The following is a 22,873-nucleotide window of genomic DNA, read 5'->3' as shown; positions in this document are numbered from 1 at the left end:
GGGGGGGGGGGTACACCCTCTGCAAGATCAAAGTCCAGAAAGAACTGGCACTTAATTTATCATCCTTTACAGACAAAAGACAGTTTTCGTCATTTCAAAAGGATCAGATGTCTTTTATGACAAACTGGGTTTGCAGTTTAATTTACAAATAGAATTCTAAGTAAGCAGTCTTTGCTCTGCCAAAGCAAATGACAAACAGTATAGGTTTTCATTCACGCAGCCCTCAGCAGGATAGAAGAGATTAAAATAAAACTGAAATAATTTAGAGAAAACAAATAAATGTTTCAGAAAGTTGAAGAAGATCAAAGCCTGAATTTTCTGACCCCAACTGTACAAGCATTTCTTATTATATTGACCAGTGCCATCAGATCATTAATTAAAAGGAAAGCGCTGGCAGGTGGCAGGGAAGCAGAAGCCGATAATTGGCCCCCTTCTTCTTTTTGCCTTCAAAAACTCTCTCGTTCTTTTGCAAGACATGCCACTAGGCAGACAGAAATGCCTACTTTGTAATATAATGATTAAGATGAGATGAAGAGACTCTTGTGTTTAAAGCAGCTATGCCTAATGAATGCAGCTAGCTTTATAATTATGATCCTACTTTTACAATAAGGAATATGATGTTCCATTCAACATCTCAACTGTCAAAAAGGTAAAAACCTAAAATATAGGGGTCTACACTTGGTGCTTTTTACCCCTTTATTCATTTTAGATCAGTTAGCAAAACCAGGCAAAAATAGCTACTAGTATTTCAAGCATCTATATAAGAAAGAAAGAATTAAATATCTGTAAGACTCACCACTTCACCAGGTAGGTTATTCAGGTCATTAAAAGGGGTTTCTAGAGTGTTTGTGTCAACATTTAGCAAAACCACATCCTCCAGTGATCTATTTTTCACTCTCTGTTAAGAGGGAAAAAAACAGTGGAAAAGCATTTTACTATGACATCTTCCTGAAGTACATTTTTATTATAATGTGCTAGATTACAAATGATAATTTTACAAAGGACAATAATGGCAAAGAGAACATTTTCAGCTTTAGATTTAGATTTGTGAATTAGATGCAGGAGTCAGAGTAGTTTGTAAAAACACTTCCTCTGCATCAAACAGTAAGGTTATTAGAAAAATAATCTCTGAAACACAACCCTATTCAAGAAATTAATTCTTGAAATAGATTACACAAAACACAGTTAAATATGTTGGAACTATACATATCTTACAACAATGTTTCATTCTCTCCCATTTGTGAAAATCAGATAGGATATTAATCATAGGATCAGATTAAAAACAGAGAATACTAATTAACTATTTGCAGATTTATGTAACGCCCAGGCATATGATGTCTACTAGTATTATAGAAGAATGTATGAAACAATCTTTCACCAGTGGACTTGAATAGCAGCTAAGAATTAAACAATTTGTTCCTTTCAAGAAAAAATGATAGAACTCTTTTCCATACAGTTCTACAATAATAAATAATAGTATGGTCCAGGAAATAATTCCAGAAGGAATTGAGTGACTTGTTTTTCACAGCAAGCCTTTCTGTTCCATTATTTTCTGTTGGAATAAGGAAAAAGACTGTAGTCAAGACATTACGATCAATGTATGCAGGTCATAGGAATTGATGTAAGAGAACAGAAGGTTATGCCTAGAGTTAAGAAGTATACACGATAGAAGGCTCTTTTTTGGAAACATAAAAGTGCTAGGGGCTCAGACTGGAGGAGAACCCACCTCATCAGCTTAGCAAATGGTAATTGATCCTTAGAAACTGCTTTAGCAGAAGTGTAAATCAAATAAAGTTCCCAAATCAATTATCTACTCTGCATGATAATCAGAGTACATACATAGGCTTAATGCTATCATCAAATGGTTATGGAAAGAGGCAAAGCTATTTATGATCCATCTGTTACTTACCACTCAGGTAAATTCTGTTGTTTTGCTGTATGTTCAAATCTGAGAGGCTACCTCTTTGTTTTTTGGAAAAAAAACCCTCATTTCTAAATTAATAGCTATGAATGTTATGGGAAGAAAGTTAGACTCAGATTTTCAGAGGGACAGGAACGTAAGTTATCTGGGAAATCAGAATAATGCTGAATTCTGATTGATGACAACTCCAAAATAAATTTCAACTGTTCTTATTATTGGGAAAGTCTATTACTGAACCATTAAAAAAGGCAGGAAAGAAGCTATCAAGCTATTAAATAGGTATAGAAACAAAGCATTATCTAGAGTTTACATGTCTCCATAAACCACTTCAGAAGTAAGATTTCAGATAAATATTTTTTACTTTGTAAAGTATCTGAAACTCAAATTTTGTAATTCTGTATGCTAAAAAAAAAAAAAACAGGGAATGTTTCTGAAGCATTTCCATTAAAATTATAATTTATGGTACACACACCTCATGCTTATCAGTATGCAGAAGCATATAGTAAACTTACCTCTATTAAGCTTAAGTGGACGCCAATTAGATAAGGCATCGGTGCACTGAAGAAAAAAAAGTAGAAAAGATGTTTTAATTACCAACTACTACATTTGTGGAGAAAAAAAAAAAATTAAAATCTTAGCACATACAGTCCCTAGTTAACATTCACTGCTTAAGCCTGTATTAAATGAACACAGTTGCTACTGAAATTTTTACTAGACAAGGGAGATTTTTTATTTATTTTTTAACTCTGCAATAAAGACCACAGAATAAAGGACACTGTTGCTAACTGGAAGTATGAGTGAGAAGACACGTACAGCTTGCTAACTGGCTTACCATACCTAGTTTCAATAACCAACCATACTGTATGGCAGAGCTAACCTAGCGTATGTTCCAAAAGTGGTCTGTCTCTAGAACTACAGTGGTTTTAAAACACCGTTCTGGAGAATATGTTACTACTTAACATTACCACACTGCAACACAAACATGAGTAACATGGTTCTGAATGTGCTTCTGAAACCCTTCCTTGGTGGGTGTTTGGAAGCTGTATAATATCTTATTTAACTCGATAGTAAACTTCTCATTTCCAGTGAGAATGAATAAGACAAGGAACTATATTCTCAAAATGAAACTAATATCCACACAAAGCGTCTGGAGTGAGACCTCCTGCAGTACACAACGAAGAAACTGAATTAGTCAGGCCAATTTATCATGGTTTCCTATAATCTACTGTTAGTTCCTCAAATGAATGTGTTCTGGCAACATCTGACCAAGAATATACTCAGCATCCAGCGCTGAAGGGAAAAAACATCCAACAGTCATCATCACACTTTTGGGTACTGCAAGTTTACTAAAAATATTCACTCCAGAGAAGTGAGCAATAGATTGGTTTAAGCAACTCAGTAGGAAATGCTAAGGGACCAGAGAGAAAAAACACTAAATAAAAACTCTGAAAAATAAATGGTACATAAGATGACTTATATGAAGTTACAGAGACAGCTGACATACAGTAATTTCTCCCATTGTATTAATTTGATCACAGGTCTGAGGCACTGGCCCCGACTGATTGTCGATTGACTTCCTGAGGCCCAGGGAGAGGCTTCACTGCATCAGTTCACGTGGCCTCATCAATTTGGTCCCAGCTCTGGGAGCCAAAGTGGCAATTCTCACCTGCCTGCGACTGCAGTCAGTTTTAGAAAGATCTGTACACACTATGGATTAGCCAATCGCTCTCATTAACAATGTCCCACAGGAGAGGATCGATTAAAAATAAATAATTAAAAAAAAAAGACAAAACCCACACACAAAAACCCCACCACACAAACAACAGACTGACTGAGGCCTAAACAAGCTTTCATCATTATACTATCAAAATAAAGGTCTGCTGAAACTGCAAACTGTTATGGCTTAAAGTTTGTAGGTAACGGGGCTTCCAAAAAGGGAAATGGAGAACCCTATGTCCCCACACATCTTTTTCTTAGCCCAATACTTAAAATTTTAGTACCTCCTCACAACTTCACTGAAACTAAAGCCCTACGCCTTTGTGGACTAAACACAAATTACATGGAATTGCAAATGATGTCACTCCAGAGCACATTTATATTGAGAGGAAGCAGACAGCTTTAAATCACTCTGTAATTTTAAAAGCGCTTTATACTGCGTAACATATTTAACCAAACCAATGAGAATGGCTATGACTGACATGTCACTGAGAATTGTTTTGTTGAATATGCAGTGAAATAGATCCTCAGGTTCATCACAGAGTATTTTAGCATTACAAATAATGTGAACTGGAGAAACTACAGTGAAAACGAGTACTATATCATGTATGCATTTTATGCACACTTGTTTTCTTGTACACCCACACTGTTCTAGCAGCTTCATCAGGCCTGTACTGACTTAAAATAGCTGATGATTTGCTCCATTAATAAATCTGTCATTAAAAAGGGTAGCATGTAGCTCTTTTCTATGGAACAAAGCAACAGCTACATCATTTCAATTTTGAGAAGTTAACAGACTAAAGGCACAAACTAATTAGATAAACATCTTGAAAATTCATTAAATAAAAATTGCAAGTATGGAAAGTCAATTTGAGCATTTTTAGCAAAGAATGAATTTTATTACTGCTGGATTCTGAAGTCTTAACAGCAGTGGTTTGTAATATGTACATGAAATTGCTTACTATGATACTACTGGGAGCTGCTATATAGTTTTTCTCTTCTTTATGCATGTTATTACCAAAAATTTTATTAATCTACAGCATCATGACCTAAAATAATTACTGTTATGCAAAACATATGAGTTAATTGGAAAATCGTTGTCCCGTTCTCATGAAAACAGGTGTGTGTATATCTCAATTCAGAAGAGACCAAATCTCATAAAAAGACATGTTGCAACTGTAACTTGAATTTTCTAATTGCACTGTATTCTTAACAGAGCATCAGTAGAACAGATGCTTTATCATCCACAGACAAAACTGTCAAACATTCTTATATCAGTGACTTAGTTTGCCAAGAAAAAACACAGAATGTGATTAAATTAGCTTTTTCCTTTACAAAAATTAATTTTCTTCAAACACAATTACTGCATCAATGCTCAAACTTGATTTTTGTAAAAGCTTTCTTGAAAGCCAGATACCTACTGGGTTGAGTGCAACAGTATCCTTTTGTTTACTTAAATGCAGAAGAAAAATCAATTCTTAAAAAATATGCAGAAAATTCAGGGTTTTAGTAACACTTGTGTTTTCTTCATCTAGAGTGAAAATGAAAATTACTTTCACTGCCTAATATTTTGCTTTCTTTTAGAAAAATAAATCTATTATCTCTTTTTGGATGGTTGTTCCAATTCTCACATTGGAGTTCTCACAACAGAATTTAAGGCTGAGAATAGCTATGTGAGGGGGGAAAAAACCCATCCCAAAGTAAATAAATACACAGCATGTTCATACAGTGAACTTTCCAAGTAGTCATAACTGGCTAGTCCTGATGGCATTACAGTCCACAGTGATGCTCAGTACCAGTGGGTTTGGACTACTTTAAGAACATCTGTTACATTATGTCTAAAACCCAGTCTGTATATCAGGTTGCCTGATAGAACCTGAGAGGCTTCTTGATTAAAAAGGCAAGTGGAAGAACTTAAATAATTTTTTAATATAGATCTGTTTTATTGTAAGATACATTTTTCCTTTTTCATGCTAACAAAATGTACCAGCTAGACAGTTTATGTAATTTATCAAATTCTAACCCCCACAGAATTATATAATTTATCTTTATGAAATTTGGAAGATATATAGTCCAACTCATTAAAAAAAAATAATTCTGGATTTCTCTCAAAATATCTTGGATGATTAACATGCAAAAAAACGTTTCAGGATCAGGGCCTATATTTAAACTAGTAGATTTAAATGTATTTTCTGTGTTTAAAAATGGCCTTACTTCCTTGGCACAAACAAAAGAATCAAACTGATAAACCCCTACTTCCTTTAATTGAATACTGTTTCAGAACAACACTGCAAAAATGGGAGTTCATGGAAGACATCCCAACAAAGTCAAAGTAAAGCAATGACAATGTATTCTCATGGTATGAAAATACTTGTTAAGGTAAAAGGAAAAAAGGCACTTTTATAAGAATACCTTAACTCTATCAAAATGACATAAAAAATGAAAATAAAAAAATAGTTAGAAAATTATTTTATTAGTTTTAAATTGACATGATTCCCTTGGACTGCACACTAGGTCTGGCCTAGCATAAAATTTGACCTTATGACTTCATCAATGTTTTTTAACTTGATTATAATATCTACCTATGAGGAAAACATTTATTTATTCTTAATACTCCTAAACACGAGGAAAGTGAAGTATGATATGTGGTTTTATTACACTATTCCAACCTGTCTCTCAGAAGAATATTTCAAAACATATATGATCAGAGAAATGTAAATGCACAAAAATCTCAGTTAAAAGGTCTGAATTATAGTTACTGTGGTAAATTCATCAATTGTGCATTTCTTTTCATGAACTTTGTTTCCATCTGAACATCTCTAAGAAAGGGGAAACTTTTTTTTTTTCCCCCACTCTATTGTACTACTGTGAAAAAGAAAAAGGGATACAAATGAGTTTTACAAGTTTAAGAAACTCCATGCTTCTTTTTAATGAGTAAAAAAAAATCTCAGGTCATGCCATAATGACCTAGAATCTCAACTATTATCATCATCACAAGAAGCTGTGTACAGCATCTAACATTATTATTTCTGGAAACATTATCTGTGCTTAGGAGGCAAAATAAAAAAATCTTCTAGTATTCAGGATGCACTCTGCAGGGTACAGCTTGAATAAAGGTGTTGATCTACCTTCTGAGAACGCCATTTATGGATGATACTGAAGAAATTACAAAGCTTCTGGCAATAAGCTCAAGTAATACAAAAACTAAACATATACATCCAAGCTCTACCCCCATTTTGGTGCATTTTATCAAAGCCATAAGAAAAAACAATTAGGACAGAGTTTTTTCAAAAGAAAACTATCATTAAAGATGAAAGGCTTAGCTATAGTTGAAAGTAAAGAAAGGAGTGGGAGAATAATATTTTACTTCTTTTTAAAAACAATCCATAATATTCATATGAATTATAGGAACTACTGCAAAAAAAAGATATACCATGGGCAAATATTATAAACTTGAGGAAAAACTGTCAGAGAGACTTAAGGAAACATAATAAGAATTTCTTTGAAAACAACAAGTTCAATAGACTGGGCGGAGTACAATGGTACATCAATATTTATAGGTACCAGAAAAAAAAACCAAAACCACAAAGCCCAGCAAACATACAAGCATAATTTATTTCTGTGAAGAAAATCAGTAATAACATAAACACAGGCTTAGTTGGTAGGCATCTGATTTGGACTCTGTTTTCATATATAATAATAATTCCTAATCTCTAAAATGGCTTTAAATAGTTCATTTTTCCACCACAGATCCATAGGGTCTAGTTAAAGTGAAGTCTCCAGGGATGGATACTCCTGGTTTAGGTGCTTTAATGGAAACTCTCATTTGGTATCTCTGGCACTACTACAAATAAAAGAAAGCAGATCTTGTCTTAGTCTGAAATCTTGAAACACAGGCATGTGAAAACATCATCCCTTGAAGGATCAGAAGTGACTCAAAAAGTGATTCTTTTTTGTTCAACTTAAAAATTTGCCAACCACAAAGTCGGTCATGTGAACAGAAACACATCAGGAGAGGCAGAATTCTTATAATGAAAATTTTGGAAGTACCAAAAGGAGAATTTAAGCTCTTTCAGGAAGGTGTTGGATAGGATCCTGAGCCTGTCTGAGTCTAAACCACAAGTATTAAATCACTGTATATACCTAAGTGAAACACTGATGCCTACTAATGTTTGATTTTGGAAAACCTGATGAGTTTTTTTCCCTGAATGTTTCCATCAGCATCATTTATCTCATTAAAATAAATGCCAAATTAAAAAAAAAAAAAAAAAAGTAACATAGTCATATTTAAATTATCGAATGCGTTCTCTAACAATAAAGCAGGAACAGTTACAAACATGATTCTAAATGCTGCACCGATAGTAATCAGCACTGTAATTCAAGGTACCAATTCAAACACCGTGTAAAGGCATGCTGAAATTATTCAAGTCATCAAGCACTTTCATAAACTGGACCCTGTCTATTAAGGCACGTAAGTAGCTAGTGTTTTCATCAGTCACTCAGAATTACAAGACAGGTAAGAATCTCAGAAACGGGTATAACAGGTTAGCTGTCTTACCAGCAGTAGTCCAGAAGATGTGGAGGAAGCACTGGGATGTAAATGTGTTGCCAATACATTGGATATAACAATGCAGCTGACGCATGAACACAAGCAGTTAACTAAAAATAAAAATACACAGAATTGGCAACAAAAAATATGAGTAAAAAGAAAAAAAATCTTAAATTAGCTTTTAGACATGCAAAAATCTTAACTTCCCCAGATCATCTGTTATAGCTCTTTTAAAACTGCTTTTAATTGCTTAAATACATCTAACTTTGATATACGTATACAACATTTACAAGTAGTCAGGCTAACAAGTCAATTAAAAGTTAGCCCTGCTCAGCTATTTCCTTGAAAAAAGGAAAATAAACATGCATTACTTGATGTTTACCATGGTCAAATGCAGGTACTGCTATGAACACACAGAACTCAATGGGAAAGACTCAGGGGAGTTTTTTGGTCCACATTTCTGCGATTTGAAACAACTAGAATTGATCTGAATCTGCATGAAGCTGACTTCATGCAGCACATGAAGAGCCCTAAACTCAGGAGCAGGATCAACTCCTGTTTCTGTCACTACCTTGATTTCCAAACTACCTTTAAAAAAAATCTAGAGTCAATACTCCTCGTGATAGCAAAGCAACTTTATTACAATTTTCCAAAACTCCCTTCACAAAGCAGACACCAGTAAGTGCGGCACTAGAATCACCAGAAAATGAAGGCCTCCTTGACCAAGAAAAGAGGTGTTATCATTTGCTTAGCATTCAAAATGGGCATCCCTGTTTTTTAAAAACAAACAAGCAAACAAACAAAAAAAACACCACAAAAAAATTCACCCACCCTCCACCCCAAAAAATAACCTATGGAATTGATTAGAAATGTAGCTGAGTTCACCACTCAAGTGAACAAAATAATCTGCAATACATAAAGAATTCAAATTTGATCTATCAAATACCACTTTGCTGTCAGGGAGTCACTCAAATTTATTCCGTTTATTATGCAGCCACAGCGTTACAACAGAATGAGAAAACATCAAGACTGTGTTCAAAATAACATATCCTATATCCAACACATTAAAACTCTACAAACCTCACTAAAAATAAAAAAAAATAAAATAAAAAGGAAAGTTCCATATAGAAGACACCAAGCTTATGGAAAAAGACAAGACTGTTGTAATGTTTTATATCACAACAAAATTACTATCTGAAGTTAACTTGATAATACCACTGTTTATTAGACATGTACTTTTACAGTAACAAAATGAAAAGCTAAAAATAAGATGTAAATCCTGTCCATACAGCAAGTGCTAAAATATTATGGATTTTACTGGGAAAAAAACCCTCTTTGTGGAGCAGATAAGCAGTTAAAGCTTTCACACCCTGGCTGTCTTGGACATTTAGACTTGTAAATACAAATTATGCTCCAATTTTGCACACATATTTTTACACTAAAAATGAAAAAAAGTAATTATAAGACCATTGCAGCAGAAATCACAGACAATTACAATTTGCGCAGTATAGTTTGCTCAGCACTCAGATTAATATAACACGATTAAATATGGAAAAGAAGAGGGTCTGAAAGCTCCTGAGGGATATCATTAGGGCAAATTGCCAAAGAATGAAACATGAGCCAGTCAGGAGAGTCTGGAAGCTGTAGTAGTACCAAGGGACTTGAATGTTCGACAGTTGGAGCTTCAGTAATGTGTGAACTGCAGGTTAAGGTATCAGGAGACTCTGTTCACTGACACACAGAATGTCACTATTGACCAGCGAACTGCCCAAGCCTGACAGCTACACTACAGAAAGCCAAGTATATCATAATTCCATATTTAAACTCTTCGTTTCAGATTAACATCTCATTTCTTAGTTTTACATCAGACCACTACAATTACTCTCATTTTAGGTTTATAATAATGGCTATTTTAATAGTCACTGTGTTGTTACTCAGAATGAATTGATTTTGGGAGAAATAAATGAGTAACTTATCCCTCTTCTACACAATGGGATTTATGAGTTTTACTTCCATATTATGTCTCTGTACAGTTTAACTTACACTGATAGCGCAGCCAAGCTCAGTATCATGTTTTTTTGCTCTTTTACTCAAAAGGGATATGGAATTACTAATTAGTATGCCCACATACTATTGTACATAGTATATAAATTTCAAACTGCAACTACCTATATAAAAATTAGCATTTCATATATTTCAACCACAGACTGAAATAAAGCTGAGCATACAGTTAGTTATACAGGATAACCCCCCATGTATACAGTCATCTCCTCCTCCTAAAAGGCGTTCTTAAATTATGAATTAAGATGACTATACTATTTGCATGAAGAAATATTTTCCTATCTTATGCTTATGTCTATGTTATATTTTAGTTCCCACTTTAACAGAAGTGGAGAACAGCTTAAAAACATCTGAAGTTTATTAACTCTCTTGTTTTACAATCTAGATTTTGGTGTGGCACTCAGACAGGCATCTATTTAACATTTTTGATTTAAAAAAACCTACTAAATTTTAGCATTTCTAGCAGGAAAGGTGAAGATTTGATTAGTCACAAATGAGAGTTTTGCTGTACTGTTCCTAGCTTTTCTATTTAGTAACATTTTTAAACATTTCCATCTATGTTGCTGCAGTAGGTTTCCAAACATTTTAGTATGGTATGAATATGTTTTATAGTTTCTTGTTCTATACAGCCTGCAATACAAGCAGCTATGGGACTCTGCTGCTCTTCAAACTGTGTGACATTTCAATACTGTGCCAACTCTGCCTTTAAGCAAATACTGATAATTATGGATTTCATATTAAAAATTGCACACTTTATGGCAAAGTCTCTTTTTGCCTTTTTTACTGTTTCAATGGTGACTGCATTTCTCAAATGCATAAGCTATTGAAATAACTTACCTCTTTAACTGACATACTCACTCTTCTAAATCGAATGGGGACTACTGCATATCTTGAAATAATGCTGCATGTCTTAAGTAACGAGACAGTTCAAGAGATCTGAAAATCATTCCAGGACCAGGTAGAGCCCAACTGCTCACATCAGAACTCAGAGGTCTATAAAGGCAACACTGGATTTGGGGGGTGTATGATAGCATCTGTGCTTGGGAGCAGAGCCAGTAAGAGCTCCAGCAGGCACCCTGCTGAACACTGAAGGAGAAGACAGTAAAGCAGAGAGTGCAGCATAAGGTCCTAGGTGCAGAAATGAGCATCTGTTGATTGACCAAGTGGAGAGATCTTTGGAGAGAAAACAATTCCTTACACTATTTATGAAAAAAAATTTTATGGAGCCTGTCCAAAAGAATTATCGAGATCCACATTTAAACAAAAAAAAAAAAAAGAGAAATGTCATAGATCAGAAAAATCTTTTTTCAGAACAGGCAGTCGTTATCCTAAATTATCTTGAAGTCATCTTCAAGGTTCTGCACAGCCTCACCTATTTTGCCAGCGACAACTGGAGATTACATCAACTGTGAACTATGAGCCCCTTTACAGACAAGCTTGTATATATAAGGTATACTTATGCATACACACACATCTTTCACTGCTCATCTATGCAGTTTGCTAAAAAATTCTAAATTATAGCAGAACAGTGATAAAGAACTTAGTTACTGCAAATCTGATCATTTATTACAAGTTTGGAGGCAACAAGTGATGTTGAGACATCCTCCTGTAGTTCACTGCACTGGAAAAGACATACTACAGTTGTGTTTCTATCCATAACAAAATGGGTAGGCAGTTTTTAAGTAAAGTTTTTCTCTGCTGAAACCCATTTGTCAATACTGAATAGAACTCTTAATATTTCTGCTTTCAACAATTTTGATTTTTTTTTAGACTGTTTTCCTCCATTTCAAATAATGTCTTCTAGTTTAAGCACCTTTTATTTCAAAAATAAACCTCATTATAGTTTTAAAATTGATTTAAATCATGTGGTTTTAAATTACATAAAGATGAGTCAATTGACTTGAACTAGTTAAAAAACAACTTTTAACAAAAAATTTCAATGTTCAACTCTCTAATAAATAGACAAATTTAATTTGAAATCCCTAGCAATTGCATTGGACATGAAAAGAATTTCCTGTCCCATTCTATCAGTAATGAATTTACTAACATTATTGAGTACAACTGAAAGTTTCAGTCTGTTTCTGATCTCTTCTGATAAGACACTGCAGTCAGCATCACCATATAAGCTTTCATCACTCTGCAAGGAAATAATGTGGTGTTTTCTCCAGAGTTTTGTAGTGATTCTGGTACAGTAATTTTATCTTGTGATGTGGTCTCCTGAAAAAAAAAAATGCTGGAACTATGTTCCTGGAGATAATACAGTCTCTCTAAATAGTGGGAGACTATTCACAAAGTTTGCTAGCAAAATTCATTACTGGGTGGCAGTAAATTGATTACTACCAAATCCATGCAGGACTGAAATAATGCACAAATTCTAGAGAATTGTGAGTTACTTTCCACCTTATGGCAATAAGTAGCCACTTGGGAAGACTGTTGTTCAAAATCTATGCACTGCTGAACAGGAACAGTCAGGAAAAGTTTTAGTTCAAGACGATCAAAGCGGGTTTACCTGCTCCTGGGAACCTCAAGTGCAGCTTCTCCCTACCCCTCACGTGGATGCAGTAATTCTGGTGTGTGTATCTGCTACCCCAATGCTCACTTCTGTCAATGAACATTTCTAATTTGGATTTCAAAGGAACTGTCCCACCCTTTTTTTTTTTCCTACTTTTATTTTTTGCTAAAATGTTGTGACATCTAGAGTCATACTACTTCAGCTGAAAGATTTTTCTGCAGACTCACATATTCTTATTTGTACCTATTATTTGCATAATTTCAGAGTCACATGAAAATAATTATTCTGTATTCTGCACAAAACTTACCTTACTTTCTATGTATATAAATTATTTTATTCAAAGCCTTTTCTATAACCAAAGGTAAAAAGAGAGGCAGAGCATAGGTGGCAAGATTTGCACACACCGCAATGCACAAACTAGAAAGACAGAAACTGATTAGCAGAATCTTGTCAGAAAGCCAAAAACAGCAACAGAAGTTAGATAAAATGTTAAAAGTAAAATTAACCTGTGATATTGTACAACCCTTCAAAATCTACTATAAGCATCTACTGTGATAAAACTATTTCCTGAAAACCCTCAAACACTGCCAATCTCTGTCAACACCATGTCCAGAAATGGGTACTGGTGCGCTCTCTCCCTCCTTCCTCACAGTCCCATTGGGCCAAAGAACTGCTTCCCTCCCACTGCCTTGACCACACATATGTTGAAAGATGCCAAAGATTCTGTTTCGTTATCTCATCTACTTATTAATACCTATAGCAATACATTTTAGGGGACGGGTCACTGTTTTACCACAATTCCAGTAGCTACTATCAACCTGGACCAACTCTTGTTGCTGTTGCCCCAATACTTTCAGTTCATGAGAATTGCTGAGAAAACACCATCTGCTTCCTGAAAGGGCAACAGTTGTACAGGTGAAATGAAGAGTCTCCTCTACATTATTACAACTCCTAAGATTAGCAGCTTTGTTAGAGGGACTTCCATACCTAAATCTTGTTTGATCGGGAATGAGACCAGGCCCCATCCCATAACAAATACTTAACGATTTCTAAGACCTTTCTTCCCATCCATTTCTTGAATGGGTGGGGGAAGACTGTGGGGGAGTAAAAGTGGGAAGGAAACCTTGCTTTCACCAATTTACTACAGAGCATAAACCCCTTCCCAGATCTAAAAAATAAACAGTCCAAATAAATCATAAATAGTCCATTCTGCTGTCATTGGTGAGAAGTTAGAAGTCACTGAAAAAAAAATTAGCAACAAGAGAGAACAGAATATACCATCCAAGCCACAATATCCAAAGCCAATTCTTAAGCATTTCTTTAATTTAGCTCCTGGCTAATTGTTTCCCATCTGCCATCCCCATAATCTTTAGGAAGAAAAAGCGGGAGGCTCTTAAATGAGCCATAATGCATTTTCCTCCTGTTGGCAAAATGAGACCCGAAGCCCTCCTCCCTCACAGAAGGGAAAGAGAGAAAGAGAGGGGAAGAGAAATGTATCTCCTGTCCACAGATAAAAATTTTAACTTTTGCATTGTGAAAATTAAATGCAAAAAAGCAAACACCAATATAAAAAAAAAACTTATTGTCTCCTGGGTTGCAGCTGATTTTTTTCTTTGAGTATTCACTTCCTGTTATCATTATTTCTAGGATAAGGAAAGGGAAGAGAAGAGTGTTACTCATGAATTTGACAGCACTTCATATACAATCAATTTCATTCTTTTCTTGCAATTCTTGATTCACAAAGCAGCATTATGGCATCATTCTTGTGCATTAGTTTGGAAGAGAAAAGAAAAGACTGAAGACACAGTTTGCTCCTTGACTATGGCTCCAGGAGTGATATGTTTCCCAATAATGGAAGCTGAGCAGAAAATAAAATTGAAGTGGTAGTAGACAGGTGAGTGCTCAGCAAGGAATACCATTGGCATACTGTGCCTATACTAAGGACCTATGAGCACTTTTATAGATAATCAGAGGCATCTATATAACAAAATAGGTGTGGGTGGAATATAAAAAGCCACATAACTTGATACAATTACTCATTTCTTCATCCCACAAATGTTTTTAGTATTTTTCACAGGTAGAAAATGAAACTTCTGCAAGTTAGTTGTCAGCTTTTATCTCTTAACACATAACAGATTAGGTTAACTAACAGGTCTCTTCTGATATTAGTTTATCCTATAATAATTATGTTAATTTTATCAACTGTTCAATAATTTCAATTTCCTCATATTTCTTCATCTCTACATTCCTGACAATTTGTTTACTCTTGTTTTTACATTATTTTTTTTCCTAACTTCTTTATCTCTTTCTCTCTCACAAAAACACAGAACACCACAAACATTTTGTCCCTTTTCCTGACCATCTCCTGACTCTCCCTTTCCTCCCTCCTTTATTTATGACCTGTCTCCACGGAGGAAGAGTGACCCTTCCATAAAAGAAGGGAGTTCTGCAAATGTTTCTCACTTCTGAAAGTAGAGTTTCCAGGAAAATAATTTTTATTAACATTTCCTCCCCCAGAGTAACTCCATGGTATGTTGTTCTGCCATACGCTAATTAAGAAGCAGCAGGGAACAGCTTCCTCGTGAATAGCTGACAGACAACTTATTTACTGCAAGCAAGAGTAGAGATAACCACTGACTATGTTATAGTTCACCTTGTCACCGGTGAATTTTGGAACAAAAGAGTGATAAAGCAGCAGCGACTGTGGAAAAAGGGGAAATCTTGCCATAATGGCACACCAGAACAGAGGGCTGGTGTTACACACACCCCCATCAGTAAATTGTACTCACACAAACCACCAATTACTTCCGTGGTGCTTTTTTTAGCGGGTGAGGCAGTTCTCATCAACAGAATACAGACTCTTTCACTTTCAGTTTTCATACAGCCCAACCACAAAGGATTCAATACTCAAAGATTGCATATGATCACAGCAGTGCCTGCACTGGCTCTACACAGCATATTGTTCTGGCAGTTTCTACTGAATTTACAACTATATGAATTGGAAAAAGAAACGTTTTCCCCAGATTATCTTAATCTTGGATTTGCTCTTTTTCCTGAAAGTGCTAATAAGTGAAAAATTTAATTTTGGAATTAATTTGTAGATCTGTCTTCCTGTCTACATACTTTCCTTTTACAGTGTGTTTGGTTTTTTCTTTGTTTTTTCATGTTGTTTTTTGGGGGTTTTTTTGTTGTTTGTTTTTTTTTAAATAAAACCCAGTGATACAGTTCTTCATGCTTTATATAGATGGAAGGTAATAGCAATCTGAAACTTTTTATTGTTTTTTTCCCCTGTCTCATTAAAAGAAAATTTTAATCATTTACTGACTACACACTTCAGTTTGTTTTTACAAATTCTTTCACCATTATTTGTCCTAATATTATGCTGTGGTAATGGCACTTCAAGACTGGGAGATGTTTCCAGTTCTAGCACTATATACTGACCACATTTTCATTCCATATTGACATCCCTCAGCTTCTTTGCTAGAAGCACCCTCCCTACAGGTGTCCCACTGGGACCTTAACTACATCCACAACACGAACCTTTGCCCAGTTTATCTTAGACCGCTTACACCTGAACTATATATTGAACACCACTCCTTATCTACTCCCAGACCTAATGGTCTAATTGACATAATATTCCAAAATTAATTCTAATTATGCTTCTGGGAGGTCAGTGAGTAGCAGCAGAATATCTGTTCTGCCTTGCAAGTTAATCATAAATTCCCATCCATTTCTTGTTTTCCAAGAACTAAATTTAGCCCTTGCACACTTCTGCCCACTATGTACGATGTCACAGGATTTTGAGATATGAATTAAATTTTAAATTGATAATTTTTTGCATTATTTGAACAGTATTATTTACAACAGATCTGCCATACACTTCATCCATAAATTTTTAGATACAATTGTGATTGCACTGAAGTTCACAATTAAAATAAATTAGATGTTATAGTTTGTTTTACTGGAAACGGAAGCATCGTCCTACCATAAGGCAACGTGAGGACATCACTAAACTGAATGACAACTCTCAATGCCACTATTTTCTCCAACATCGAAGGCCTGTATGGAGCCAGTTGTTCTTCTGTCTTGGATCGTTAGTTTGCACCAGAAAAGCAGTTCCATAAATAGCCAGTTTTGAACTCAGAAACATAAAAATACATAAGAGAAGATTTCTGTCTTTCCAGGCTCCACGTTAACATACATTGTGCTTCAAAATCACATGCCAGTGACTAGCCTAGTCACAAAGCACTGCTTGGCAGTTTTTTAAACCATATCCATGAATTTGTAACATGTAAACTGCAGAAGCGATTTAAGTGAAGTGAGAGAAACAGACAACTGCATAGTTGTTTTCTGATTCAGTCGATGATATTACTGCCTTGGGACATATGGATTTTGGAATAAACTCAAGAATTTCAGATTTAGAGTTGCATGCAGAATGAGCAAAGTGATTCACAAAGACAATGTTTAGAGTAAGTGTTATGCTTTCTCTAGTGGCTGGTATTACATTCTCCAAGGAGCCTCCATGTCTTCCCAGCGCCTCAGTGACCATGGATAGTGTGACCATACCTGAACAAGACTAACAAGGCAAGGAACATGAAGCCACCACTCAGAACAACTCACTATGACAACTGAGGCAAATGCAGAAAGCTCTCTTTGCATATAAGCAACAGTAAAAGTGACTCCACAAATGTATGTTTGTGTGTAAATTTATGTTCAGTGCTCCTTCACCAGAGAAAATAAAAATAAAATCTGTACCTTTTATTGACATATACATTTGTTTTATACACCAAAGAAACCTACAGCGAGCGCAAAGCAGAACTTTGTAACCACCATGCTCTCAGACACATCAGACTTGTATTACCTGAAACAAATACTGGTCAAAATGGAGATAACATTTAGACATTTGATTTAAACTGTAGCATCCTTTCCACCTGCCAGTGTAGGCCGCAGAAGATACACTCTAGTTAGCATATTACTGACAGGATGATGAGAAAGCTCCTGTCAGACACTGGCCAGCCGGGTGTTTGAGACAAAACGCACAGCCCCAGCTGACTAGTTAGGGAAAGACTGGTGAGGTACAATTACAGAGGCATATGACAAGCTTTCATGCTTGAGTGACTTGAGAACCGATGACATGGCTTTAAACAGCAATCCTTCCTACCTCCGGTCACAAAACAGCAATAAGTCAACTGATGCACTGTTGTAAAATCATGATTTATTCCTTTGCTTTGAATACATGAGTGTGGTATGATGTTCTGGTAGACTACCACAGCAGGTGCACTTGGGGCCAAAACATCTAGGGCCTGCCTCCAGCATGCATAAAATCAATGCTGTAGTTCAGCCTTCCTGAAAAAGCCATCCCCAGCACTTAAATAATTTATAGAAAGATTGAATTAAAAAATTATTTGTACTGAAACTCATACAGCTCCATGCAACTAATAAGAATACGTGCAGATGCAGTGACATGTGAGAAAACGGTGCTGTGCAAGAACATACAGCGTGACATTTAGGAAAGGTCTTCCTTTTACAGCTAAAGTGAAACAACTAACAACCACCTCTGTGAACAGATCAATTCCTTTGTTTCATTCATCCTTTCATTTAATCCAAAGCCATATAATTTGTTTCTCTTTCATAGTTTACTGTTCAAAAGCCAGAAATGGTAATTTTTGCTATAAACAGATCTTACAGAGCATAATCCTCAGGCTAGCTGAATCCATCTCTCTCTAACACTAAGCCTGAAGCAAGCTGTGAGGTTGGTGATAATCACATTATTAAAGTGGTTGGAAAGTCAAGCTAATAAAAGAATCAACAGTTAGGGCAAATAATGACCCAGAAACTACAACAGAAAAGAGTGGTGGAAGTTTCCACTTATATCTTGGTAGTAATTGGTAGGGCAAGTAGACAAAGATCTCCCCCAAAGGAGTTTTTAAAGGGGGTAAAACCACAGAAAATCAGTTTAAAGAAAGATGCAAGAATACGTAACAATTGCAAAAATCAGAGGATGCATATAAAACAAAGCCTGATTGGCTGTAATAAAATTTAAGCTGACAATTGAAACACACCCTCAGGATAAAATGGTACTTATCTTTTTCTTTTTTTAAATTAAAAAAACCCTCTACTTAACAGCTTAAAATAGGCAACCTTCTTTTCTCTGTTCTTTTTTCCTCCAAATAAACCTTTTTAAATACAGCATCATTTTTCCCCTTTTCCTTTACTTGAGTATAATGAAAGCATGAAATTTTTAAAGGGCAGAAATGCCAGACAAAGAATTCCTGTACATAAGTTAAATGTAGTTTTCCATTCCTGGCCCCTCACAAGAAGGGCAAGGAGAAAGTTGAGCAAGGCCTTGAATTATGCCTTTTGTTATCAGTCACTGCCCTGAGATAGTGAACCGAAACAGAGCTGATAACTTGAAGGTGACATCACAACCCAGTCTTCATGAACTGACATAAACACTTGATATTCAGTTAACCCCAAAGATAAGGCACAACTCCCTTAACAGTAAGTTGTACTTGATAGAACTATTTTTGAACAAATAATCTTTTCAAGTATCAAGCTGTTATTTAGTAATATTAAAACATGACCTTTACAACACAAAGTACCAATCTGCTGTGGTTTTGTACACAATAGTAAAACACCACAAAGCCAGCAAATCTTAAGGTCCAAATACACTCCATTTTCTTATTGGTATTATATTAAGCAATCCAACATTTTAAAGATCTTATGCCAAAACCACATTTAAGCATTCTTGACAGTTCTTACAGAAGATACTGAGAAGCATTTAATTTACTTTTTAAAGTATATTGCTCTGTAAAGAAGCAAGCCTTGCATCAGTCCTGTTCTGTTTATGAACAAAATCTGCACGTAGCAGTTCTCACTGAAGTTCCTGATAAGCCAGTTGTATTTCTGTTTTATCAAAACTCACTAGTGCAAGTGCAAATTAACCAGTCTTACATCAAAAGTGGATCCAAGATGATGTGACAGTAATTTCATTTAGCTATGACTTAAGTAATGCTAGTAAACTGAAAAAATAACCACAAAAAAAAAGTGAAATTGATGCACTATCTCTTTTTGGACTTGACCTGCAATTTACTGTTTACATTCACAGACTGGGGACATTCTTCAGGATGTCCAAATGCCACTATAAATGTCTGCTATTGCTATCTATATTTGTCCAGGAGTAATACAAATTATTTTCAAGCGAGGACACCATCAAGAAGACTATTATTTCATTAAAAGGTTTGTAATAAAAAGCTGAATTCTGAACAAAGTTAAAGCTTCTCACAACCAGCATGTTATAGCTGTTGTTCCATAATGACTTCCAGAGAGCTTGGTATCTGAACATAGAAATAAGTTGGTCTAGGTCAGCACAGTGTGACTCTGGTATCTCCTCTTCTCTTGTCATACAGCAACAGAGATCAGTTGAGATGTTCAGCCTAACAAAAGCAAGTCTTAAGAGATCCAAATGTAGTCTGAGAGTACAATTCTAAATTGTGTTAAGCAGATGGACATGTGGCCACCTGCAGAATGAATCTTCCACATGCACAGAGCTGCCATCATGATTCCTATCTCCTCTCTACTAGAGCAGTAAAAGAGGTTTGACTGAGGCATCATTGGAGTTGAGGTTTTTTTATGGTGCTGTTTTTTCGGTGGTTTGGGTTTATATATATATATATATATATATATATATATATATGTGTGTGTGTGTGTGTGTGTGTGTATATATACACACACACACACACACTCACAGAGCAAGCTGGGTCCCACACTGGCAAACTGAAAAATAAAACTAAATTTTAATTTCACAGTTTTGCTATGTCATGGGAACTTCTACTAAGCCAGGTTCTTTGAAAGGGCTTTCCCTTCAAAGTCTCTTCACCCATTTGTGTGGTCTTATTCCTGTATTGTAACGTCCTATTCTTTCCCTAGCCATTTAGGGTGCGGACGTGCGATAGAATATGGAAATTTCCGTAAAATCTTTAGTGGTTAAAAAATATATCATAGATGAGTATATTGAAGGTTACTTATATACATTCACTATTTATTTTTCTCGGTTTCAGTGGTACGTGTGGCCTCTGTTTATATATTACCCCTGGTAAAGTGCTGTCTTTGTGCATTGTCCTAGCTGCAACAGTGACTGCAGATCTGCAGATTCAGGGACCCAACACTGTGGTGTTCAAAAAAAAAAAAAAAAGGCAGTTATATAATTGCTACTATCATCTAGAATTGTAAAACCTGTCAGACTTTTATGGCAATTCTGAATCTTCTCTATCTTCACTTTACTTTTGACTCAAAAGAATCTGAAGGGGTTTTATCCACTATATATAATCCAAACCTTCTCACTCCTTACATGCACACATACGTATTGGAAATTGGCACCTGCAAGTCTTTGAAAATACTAATTTTTAGTACCACATCCAACCTTGTACCTATGTGTTGAAAATAAATGTTCATTTATTTGGTAGTGCAATTAGTTTTCAGGAACATAAAGCTGATTTTCCACCACAGAAAGCATATTAAATAAAATGGTTTATGCAATACTGTTGAAAAAAATATGACTCTGCTTAACAGGCTAAAGATTCTGCATAACAAATAAATGATGAAAGTTGGTTATAAAGTGACAGTCTCGTACTAATGCAGGACACTATATACTAATATAGGATGTTTTTAAAACTCTTAAGATTCTGTGAAGAGCAAAACAAAACAACATCTGAATATTTAAGGTATACTTTCAAAATTAAACACAACATTCTTTTATTAAGCATTCTAAGCAGGCATAACAGGAAAAAAGATACATTTTAATGTGGGCAGTAGCCTAAAACCTTAAAAAGAAAATGCAATTTTGACTTGTACATTATTATCAGTCTGAAGAGCTGCTCCAAATCAGAGCTATTACAGTATGCACTCCCAAACCACTCTAACAAAGATGAATCTACCTATTACCAGGTTAGGATAGCAGCTATTATTATGGACCCTTGATTTCTTTCAAGTAGCTCCAATGGAATAAGCCACAAGTGAATAATAAAGATCTTATAATAGCCCTTAAGAATTCTTTTTAGGTTAGAAGGCACAGAAATGAACTCAGGAGAGTTAAAGAACTCTCATCTCCTGATAAGAAAAATAATTAACCTGACTTAATGTATCTGAGTAGGTCTTATATAAATCAGACTTTTGTACTTCAAGAGCTAGACTAAACCATATATCAGAAAACTATGTAGATATTGTCTTATAAGTACACATGGAACATATCTAAAACCACAAAGGTCTGCAGGTCATTTTGTGAAATGTTCAATATATTCTACTTAAAAGGAGATGTGTGAAGTACTTACAGTGCTTAGTTTGCTAGAGGTAATAATGATTCGTCTCTCATGCAACATACTAGCATAAAGTTGCAGCATGTTGTTCACATCCACAGCAACAAAATATTCAGTGAGGTTTCTCTGTTTAAATAAATAAGATGTTAAATATATAGCAACAGTATTAGCTAAGTGGAACATTTTATATATTACTTTACAAATATTTTTGTCCAATTAGTAGGTGGAAAAAAAAAGTCAAAACTATGACAGAAATCCCCCTGCATTAAAATTTGTATGCTTTAAGAAGAATTCATTGGACTTAAAGCCAACAAAAAACTAACTTTGGTGTGAGTTACTAATATTTTGCTAATTTGATTATGTTTGTGAATTTAGATTTGCCCCTTTTTTTCAAATTTGAAAAAAAAGAAATTTTGTATTATATCAATAGCACCATATGCTATTAAAAGTAACCATTACTTCTGACCCAGAAACAGATCTTCCATCACTGCAACAATTGTTCTGTCATAGCTACAGTAATAAAACTGTGTTATTTTGCCAGGCTCTCCCAAAGTCACCACATTTTAATCTGCTTCAAGTACAGCAGAACAGCTTTTTGAAAAACACCAAGCTTTTGCTTCAGCTGTATGTGCCAGGACATCAGAAGTCCAGCAGCACTGGTAGCAGGTACTGGGTCCTTCCTGCAGACACCCTTTTTGCCCCTAATGAGAACTCCACTGTGGGGTTTAATGAAAAGCAAAGTCACCAGCACCTCTTATTATTAGTTCATACAACACAAAAGTGGGGGAAAAAAGATAAAA

At 35.2% G+C, this 22,873-nt stretch overlaps 1 protein-coding gene across 1 annotated transcript in view; it reads right to left on the bottom strand.

The window, feature by feature from the left end:
• Positions 1–22,873, bottom strand: part of DENND1B (DENN domain containing 1B) — a 161,858-nt gene that overhangs the window by 49,247 nt on the left and 89,738 nt on the right. The window contains exons 9-12 of the mRNA XM_026853973.1: positions 22,089–22,199; positions 8,196–8,296; positions 2,434–2,479; positions 797–898 (exon numbers count right to left, since the gene is read on the bottom strand). Coding sequence (XP_026709774.1) covers positions 797–898; positions 2,434–2,479; positions 8,196–8,296; positions 22,089–22,199 — 360 coding nt within the window. The remainder of the gene's footprint in view (positions 1–796; positions 899–2,433; positions 2,480–8,195; positions 8,297–22,088; positions 22,200–22,873) is intronic.

This window comes from Athene cunicularia (assembly GCF_003259725.1).
Source record: "Athene cunicularia isolate RWA chromosome 8 unlocalized genomic scaffold, athCun1 chr8_part1, whole genome shotgun sequence".
NCBI lineage: Eukaryota > Metazoa > Chordata > Aves > Strigiformes > Strigidae > Athene > Athene cunicularia.
Note: the sequence above shows the minus strand (reverse complement) of the source record. Positions and strands in the feature narration are given on the sequence as shown.